Source organism: Pteropus vampyrus, unplaced genomic scaffold (genome assembly GCF_000151845.1).
Source record: "Pteropus vampyrus isolate Shadow unplaced genomic scaffold, Pvam_2.0 Scaffold260, whole genome shotgun sequence".
NCBI lineage: Eukaryota > Metazoa > Chordata > Mammalia > Chiroptera > Pteropodidae > Pteropus > Pteropus vampyrus.
In genome coordinates this window covers 711,921-721,137 of record NW_011889041.1, presented here as the reverse complement: position 1 = coordinate 721,137, position 9,217 = coordinate 711,921, and the positions used below count along the sequence as shown (strand labels likewise).

The 9,217-nt window shown below is 36.9% G+C and overlaps 1 protein-coding gene across 3 annotated transcripts in view; it reads right to left on the bottom strand.

Annotated features, from left to right (window-relative positions):
• The window catches only part of DST (dystonin), a 417,658-nt gene that overhangs the window by 85,581 nt on the left and 322,860 nt on the right, over positions 1-9,217 (bottom strand). For all 3 annotated transcript variants that reach the window (XM_023520357.1, XM_011375009.2, XM_011375010.2), the window contains 2 exons: positions 8,064-8,559; positions 5,185-6,656 (listed from right to left, as the gene is read on the bottom strand). In XM_023520357.1, the coding sequence (XP_023376125.1) occupies positions 5,185-6,656; positions 8,064-8,559 (1,968 nt within the window). The remainder of the gene's footprint in view (positions 1-5,184; positions 6,657-8,063; positions 8,560-9,217) is intronic.

Sequence of the window (9,217 nt, the reverse complement as noted above, 5' to 3'; positions counted from 1 at the left end):
AATCACAGCTTTTACCTATTCTCAGCTATTATTTAATGAATGAGCAGAGATCTAGATAAACATTTGAAAAAACTTACCAGTCAAATTTTCTTATCAGAAAACCAACGTATAATTTCATAACAACAAAGCAAATTCTCCTGTCTCTCTCACATACAGACACATACACACCTTCAAGCAACTTTCCGCATTAAATAAATTATGTAGGTATCCTTTCATCTAAGAGAGGCCTATGATAATGACAGTGGGTGCTACAGTTTGGTGCTTTTTGGAGGATCTCTTTCAAATGGTAATATAGTATTATCCTATTAACAAAAATAATAATAAAAAGTTCAGTTTAAGCTGGAACTGCCCTCGGACCAATCTATTTTCATTCCTCAATCTTAAATGAAGCAATAGAAGTTAAGAGAGGCTATGTAACAAAGTCACGTTAGTTAGCAACAAAAGTAGAAAGAAAACCCACATTGTCAAGTTCCCTTTTGACAGCCCTTTCAGAACAGTATGGTATGTGTATTGCCCGTGTCATGTAGGAAAGAGGGCACCCCTCTGTTATGCCTCATCTGTGTAGGCAACAAATGAGTGAGGTATTACTAATACTACACAGCATATCAACTCCAACTCTTAGGAGCTTGGCAGGGCTCTGCTTCCGTAGCGCTTCTCTCTTTACCATCATGTGATATTCTTTCTTCCTAAAATCTTAAATGCCACTTTGATGTGACTGATTAAATAATGTGACCTTCCTATAAAGCCCATACATCAAATCATAGCTTCTGAGTGAAAATACTTTCACCTTTGAAAATACTAGAGGAAAGTATCACACAACCTCCTCGCTAATATGCTCTCATTAACAAAAGTTCAGTCTAGTAAGAATTTTTTCCTTAACAAAAGCCTCTTCTGCAACGGCTTTGTTTAATTTTGCCTTGGTCTCAACAAAAATGAAGAACAATTCATCATCAACCTCTACGTAAAAGCATGGGCACATTGAAAAACCACTATTAAAGCATTCTTTGGACAGTTTAATTTTATCTTTTTAAAAATGGTGACAATGCAGAGTTTGTTTTAGGATCATCTGATAAATATCTTAATAAGATATATGCAAAGTAATTTATTTCAGCAATACTATTTACAAATAGTGCTCAGACTGCCTGGCTTCTCTTCTCTCCAGATACTGGGCATTTTGGTTTACTCAAAATTCAAATTATGGTGCCGAGGTTAAACAATGTCTTCACCTGGACCAGAGAAAATTTATTACAGTATAATTAGGCATGTGTCTGGTCTTTGTCTGTGGTTTCGACTTGGCCTGAAAATATTCTGCTCTATAAAGTGATATTTTCATTTTGAAAATAAAAAATATATATATCTTCGGTTCAAAGAGACTTGTACCAGTGATGTGCTTATTTGTGTGGGAGAATGTGAATTACAATCGAGGCAGCAACAGAATGGCCAGAAACAAACAGTAAGCAGGTTCTAAGACTTTTTACCAAGGCCTAGATAGAGGTGAGGAAGGAGTGTGTATTTGGCCAGAATGTAGGTATATATGTTCATTAAAACATCAAATTTCTTTGATCTTCATTAAGATGAAATCAAATTTCATGACGATCAGAAAATCTGACTGGATATTGATAACATCACAGGAACTGCCAGGACAGGTTCCATGTATATTGTTGGTTACATATGTTTTTGATAAATAAAAATGTGGAAACATTAGTATTACTTAATAATGCAGTTTAGATTTGAAGATAATCTTGAGCTAGGAGTTTCAAGGAATTTAGGAATTTATTACAGTATGCATAGAATTTAATGTAATAATAGAGGAGTATAAGTAGAAAAATGGTACTTTGAGTTATCAATAGTAATAAAAAAACACCTCACTCTTCAGATATTTTAGTCCAATAACTAATATTTAGAAGTAAGAAAATGTACAGTAAGCAGAACTTACACAATCAAAATATTTAAAAACTTTAACACAAAAGGTAATACCACTCTATTTTCAAAAACTTGGAATAGTTTTTACTGACAGTGAATTAGGACATTTGGTTCAGAAGAGCATTTGTTTTTAATCATTCTGTTTGGGGTGGTGTCTTAAACATGAATTTTGTCCTTTCAATGATATTAACTCTTATTTCTTAGGTTAAGTTTTTTGGGGAAAAAATGGAAGCTGAGAGGTTTGTTTTCCCTAGTTTAAATAATCCATTCAGGTCCCAGCGAATACCAGGCATCCCCTACTGAGTAACTGGGTCATAGCTATTGTTGAGTGTTAGTCCTACTCTAAAGGTAATGTTATGAAAAACTATGACTTTTATCTATGACATAAGGTTAAATTAAATCTACTGGGAAAAGTAATGTCAAGCTGGATTATATTTCAAAGTATATAATAAAAATAGATGTTTGGAACCCAAGACTTACTTCAATGCTTTTCTGTTATATTTTTAGAAATTAGAATAACTAGCAGTTTGCTATTTTTAACAAACTATTAGTTTTTCACTCAATACAAATAATTCCGCTTAAAAATATCTAAAATATTATGTTAAAACTAATGTTCAACAAAAGCCTAACGCCCAACAAAAACTAAATTATGATCTGAACTGTAAACTAATTTACCCCTTAAGATATAATCACTAAGACGGTAAAGTGTTTGGCTTCTTCTCAGTGGCGGGTGGTGGTGGTAACCATCACCAGCATCCACATATCCGCTTCTAAGACAATTTCACACACATTTATTTCCTGTTTCTCATAGCAGCCAGTTTAATAGAATACTTTCCCTAGGTGAGTGTTACTGGGGTTTTGGATTTAAATGAATAGTGGTTGATTACTCAGGCCACCCAAATTAGGCTACAGCAAAGATGATTTGAAAATTTCCCAAAGAAAATATCATATGTGCAACATGATGAATAAAGTTGACACAAAACACTGCATTGTTTCCACCAGAACATTCTGGTCTTGACACTTACTACCTGTGTGACCTTGGGCAAGTCACTTACCCTCCCTGGGTCTCAGTTTCCTTACAGTAAAAAAGGAATAATAATAGCATCTACCTCTCATGACCGTTAACATGGTTAAAAACGGAGAGTTTAGAACAATGCTTGACACATCAGAAGCCTACAGTATATGTCAATTGTTGTAATGGCTACTTTTTCAGAGTACACATACACACATACAAATAAATGGAATTAGGGATCTCGGAAAAGTTATCATGCTTACTTACCAAAATAATACTCTTGTTCTTTTTTATCTAGGCACTGGAATATATTAAATATAAATGAACTGTCCACTTGGAAACTTTTATTTTAGTCTCTGTGTCTCAAGATACTGATGTTATGCATTGATATTCTTTATTACTGAATGTCATTAAAATCAATCAACTCCCTCCAAAGTAATCAGAAAACAGACAAACACAGCATCCTAAGTTTATTTTTCTTATCAATCAAATAAAACAAGCTCTGTAACCATTAATGGTAATGATGCTTATTTAGAGTTTTTCAGTTTGTAAAACACTTTCAGTGCAACAGGGCTCCTCCTATCTCATTTTCTCTTACTTTCAAAAGATTTTTCTGCATAGAGAGCCACAATTTTCACTGTATTCAGACAGTAGCACCATTACTTTTGCTCATTTTCTTATGAGTAGTTGAGGCAGTGAAGAGAAATGAAGAGACTCTTTTTCTCTACATGAATTTACAGAAAAACTAGAGAAATGATAATGTTTCACAAAGGCAATGAACATGATTAAATTTCATAAGTAAAAAGACTACATGGTTACTGCCTTTTTTTTTTTTTTTTTTTTTTTGACAGAGTTCTACAGAAAATTCCAACATTTTCTGTCTGAGGAAGACTCACTCCTCAAGCTCTGCCCTAGTCTTGGAAACAGAAACTCCCACAGAACTTTGTCTTTCTAATATAGAATTCTCACACACAAAATCTTTATTTTGCAAACCAGAAATACGAAAGTTTGACAGAGTAATGAAGGAAGTAAAGTCAACAGTAGGTAGTTTATTTTCCTTTACCTTCAAGAATCAAGATCTAAATACAGAACCACAGATTTTTAAGCGCTGGAGGTACTAGGCTTCCGAGGTACTTTACAAACAGCAAATATAATCATAGTAAGAAAAAGAAGAAGAAAATGAAGTGATTTTGAAGTTGTTTTTCAAAATACTGTTATTAAGGGTAAGCAAGGGAAACACCATGTCAAGTATAACAGCACAGAATTTGGAAGTCCATTTCATTTATATTCATTTCTCATGGGAATCAATTTGTAGTTTTACAAATTCCACTTTTATTTGCTCTTATTTTATCCTTTAGGGATATATGATAGGACTTATCACCACACTGGTCTTTAATGCAAAGTAAAACACACCTCATAAATAGAACAGGATCCATGCTAACTCCAAAGGTTCATATCAGCCCCGTACGGCAAATGCTTGATATTTAGGACCCTCTCTGTGTAGGCATGAAGCTATCTTTGTTGGCTGCCAAGATACAACCTCTGCTCTTACTATCATAAATGAGGCCAACTCCAGTGACACTAAACCTGGGCCACCGTTTTTACCTAATGTTCCACTCATCATTAAGCATCACTGAGAGCTATCAAGTGGCAGACATTCCTTGGCATTCAGGAGCTTGTAGTCCAATTAAAAATAATTTACTCCTAATCCTCTGGGACATGAGCCCAAGAGCTTTGTTTTGTAAAACCAGGATTACAACATGGAACTCCACTCTGCCTTTAAAAATATGAACTTTGGGAAGAAAAAAGTTTACAAAAGAAATTCAATTAAGGATGAGAAGGCCATAAAAAAGGAAAGAGCAGGAAAAGACTATAATTCACCATTAAAGAAAATTCTGGGAGACACACATGAGGAGAACAAGTATTTCATGTTAGGGAATGGCCTCTGCAGCAGAGTTCAAAATATGGCTCTGGTCCCTCCAGATGTCAGCCGCAAGTGATATCAGAAATGAACTCTATGATGTCAGTCTCAGGCTTCATGGAAAAGTGCCGGAACTTTTCAAGTACCCTTCCCAAATCCCCAATACATGTGGAACTGCCCCATGTGCCTGGATATACACTCATTTAAGCTCAAACATTGTGCGGCAATCCTATTAGAAGGTTCGACGAAACAGACAACCTCCTTTCTACACCAGTGAGAAATGTCCTTTAGTAATAAAAATGCTCAGTAAAAATGAAGAATTCCCTACCTTAAACGCATTAAGCTGTTGGTTGATTGTCTCCGTTTCCATTGCTACGGGGCCTTGAGACTCCTCACGTTCTTCGGCTTTCTGAAGTAGAGTAGAAAATTCCTTCAGTTTGCTATAGAATTCTCCAAGACGCTCAATTGTCCCTTCGACCTGCTCTTCTCTGGCTTGTGCTCGGTCCAGCAACTTGTTGCACTGTTTGCTTAAAGCCTCCAAGTCCCTTTTGATTCCAACAAGATCAGGAGAGGTTTCTTCTGTGGCCAGCATCATCTTGCAGGTTTTGTTGGCATTGTCGTTGCTAGCTATGAGGGCTTCTAGTTTCTGCAGAAAGGCTGTAATAGCCCTCTTTTGCTGTTGCAATGTTTCTACATCTCTCCCCACTGGGGCCATGCTATCTAGTTCATCATCAAACTCTGCAAATTGAGAAAACATTTCTCGGATGGTATTCTGGAAATGCCCAATGCCTTGAAGCTTGGTTTCTAGGAACGAACACTTTTCATCGACCTGCTGACTTAATGCGCTATGCTCTTGGGCTAAGGTTTCTGCTTGTAATAAAACATCAGAGGTTCCCTTTGAGTCTGAGGCTTCTACCACAAGGTCCTGCGCAAGTCCTTTGGCCAAATCTACCTGGTGCTTCAAGGTCTGAAGTGATTTCTGCTGAGTCTGCAACATGGTCAGGTATTTATTACTGTAAGCCTGGGGTCCTAGGGAATCATGAACATCTAGCTGTTCCTTTGCACACTGAAGCTGCCTTTTAGCTTCTTTGGACACTTCTTGAAATTCTTTAAACTTCTGGGCCATGTTCTCCAGAGAGAATTTCTTACCGTGAAGTTGTTCAGTGACCATGTCTACCTTCTGGTTCAGTGATTTATTCTCATCTGTAACAACCTCTTTATCTATCTCACAGACACTGAGCAAGCTATTGGCTGCATTGTTTAGCAATTCTACCATCCCAAAGCGCTGGTCCATTTCCTTCTGCAGAGACTTTAACTTGGCAATAGAATTCTCTGTTTCAGTAGGATCCAAGCAAAATTTTATTTCCTCCAGGTTATTTTGACATTTGTCGATCCATGGCCGAAGCGTCTCTACATGTTCTTTATATTTGAGGGCTTTTTCCAATGAATCTTTTACCTTGTCTTCTCTCTCTTTTACCTGCTTATTAAGTTCATCCCAATTGGTTTTAATTGTGTTAAGTTGTAACTGTAAGGCTGCCTTCTCAGAACCTTGTGTTTTTAATAACAGATTTTCACCTTCCACGATGGTTTTTTCATAAACACTAGACTGAGCAATCAAGGCTTGACTAAAGTCTTTCTGATATTTAATTAATGACTCCAAGACATCAAGTTTTGCTGATATAGGGTGAGCCTTGTTTAGCTCTTCTTTCTTTGTATCCAGCCAAGACTGAAAATCTCTAGACATTTGCTGAAATTGGTGAGAGCTGGCACAGGCTGACTGGAGGTGCTGGACATGAGTCTCTAAAAATGAAATTATAGACATGTTTACTTTACATCAAAATTCAGATTTAACCTATGAAAAGCCAGAAGTAAAACCCCCAAAATAAATGTACATGACTGTCTAAAAGCAAGGGCTGTAAGCACTGACTCTAAGAACTAGAGGAAGCTGAAGTTGCTGACAAAAGGGGGCAAAGGAGTAAGAAGAGGCAGGGACGACGACAGGAAGAGAGACAATCAAGGCAAAGAGGAGATGAGAGACCAATACAGATGATGGGGATAAGTGAAACTGCACAAAGGTGCAGGGTGGTAGAGGACAGTCACACACACTGCCCACTGTACTAGAGTCATCTCTATTCCAGTATGTGGAGGTGACAACTGCTCAAAGTTCTAAGTGTGCTGCTAAGCAGTCCATCTCTTATGAAATATGACTGTTTCGCTTTTATAATTTTATGAATCATTAAGGCAATATAATGGAGCACTTAGGGACAGCATGGGTTTGGATCCCACCTCAATCTCTCAGGAGCCAGAAAACCCTGGGCCAATGATTAAACCTCTAAGCCTCTCTTCCCCAAATGTAAACTGGCAACAATAGAAGCCGCTGTGGCCATTAAGTGACATGATGGTATGTGTGTAAAGTTCTTAGCTTAATACCTGTCACATAAAAGTATCCACAACAGTAATAATAACCATAATCTTAATAGCTAATATTTATGATTAATATCATTTCAAAATAAGAGAGCAAGCCTAAATAGTTGCTTTGATCAATAAACAAATTCGATCAATTAAAAAACATAAATTGAGCATGGACTAGGTACAAGGCACCCTTGTTACTTTTCAAACAGGAAAAATGCAGCAGTCAAATGTGCTTTTCTTTGGCAGGCTCTTCAGAAGTCTAATTACTCACTACTGCTGCCTCTGACAAATACTGGCACATCTGTCACAGAATTGTGGCCACAGTAGGTAAGAGAGAAATATAGTGCCAAATGCTTCTCTTTCACACATTTCTCCAGAAATGCTTCCATGACAGAGTTAGACAACATAACTGCAGATGAAAAAAATGATGCAATCCTTTTAATAACTGTATTCATCTGTTGTTGTTTTTTTCCTGGTGAAATATGACTGTCACACAGCAAAAATATTTGTATCTTTTAAAAACCAATTTGGAATGCCTGACATTTTAATGGTCTTAATTAAGTGGATTTTCCCATCGGCGTCCCTCCATTATCTGTGTAGAATTAATTACTCTAACACTGTGAGAGCATGAACACAACAGCTCTCTGTGCTCGTGTGAGTGAGCTCCTCTTCACTTATGCTCTCAATGGGGGCAAACTCTCTTCAGGGGCCCAGATCACGGGCAACGGCTTGGAAATAGGCAATGCCTGATTTCTTTTACTAGGAAATACATGTGTTAAAAGAAGATAAACAAACCTGCTTTTTGTTCAATATCCTTAAATGATTTTAAGATAATTTCTAGTTGTCTACTAAGTTCTGCTTTCAAGTACTCCTCTTTAACCAGTGCTGACAAATCCTCACAGAGGGCCTGGGCCACTTGTATCTGCTTCATTTCCTGCTCTACTTCCTGCTTCATTTTTTGGGCCATTTCCAATTGTTGGTTCATAGCATCGGGGTGTGTGCTCACAGCCACACTGCTGCTGAGTTTATTATCCAAATCACTCAGTTTATCAGAAAGCCTTCTCAGCAGGCTTTGATACTGTGTGCTTTTAACAATGGCTTGGTCAATCCAGTCACATCTGTCACTCAACTGTCCCGTTAGGCTATCCCATTTTTGGGTCACAGCTGCCAGTTGCTCTTTCACAATCCCATGGAAAGAAGGGTGTTCACCAGGTCGGCTCAGAATCCCCTGACCAGCTGCTGTGAGCTGCTCATACTGAGGTTTCCGAGTGTCAAATTCTTGCAGCAGAATCTAAGGTAAAGAAGTAATGAGGGTAAACAAACACAAATTATCAGATAATTAATTAGAGAAAACATAGCTTTAAGTTTTTAAAGAGACAGAAATGCTACTTATTTATCTAGTTCTCATTTTTTATTTTGTCACCACTTTCCTAGTTTTTATTTTGAAGGCAGTGCAATTATCCTAAAGTAAATCAAAGAGCTATAGTGCTCCATAGAGATCACATTTTGCCCAAAATCATATCCCCCAAAGGGAAAAATGAAGGGAGCAAAAATCTTCAGTAGTTTGGAAAAAAGGAACAAAAATTTACGTACGAATTTTCATATACAAAAGGAAATACTGCTATTGGACAAGTTCATGTCCATATCACACTAACAACAAATTTATTTTTCCCTACTTGTACTTTTCTCTTTGTAGGTTTTTAAAAACATTCTACAGCATTTTACACCAAATGAAATGCATAGTGATAACATGCATTTCATTTTTGTAGATCAGTACACCATGAATGCATATATTCATAGAATATATGCATTCATGGTGTACTGATCTACAAAAAAATTTTTTTAACATACGATTTATTGACGTTTACCGTTCTCATTGTAATGGTTTTAGCCAATGGATCATGTTGCTCAGAATGTCCAGGCTCAGCATCGGCTCTCATTATGAAATG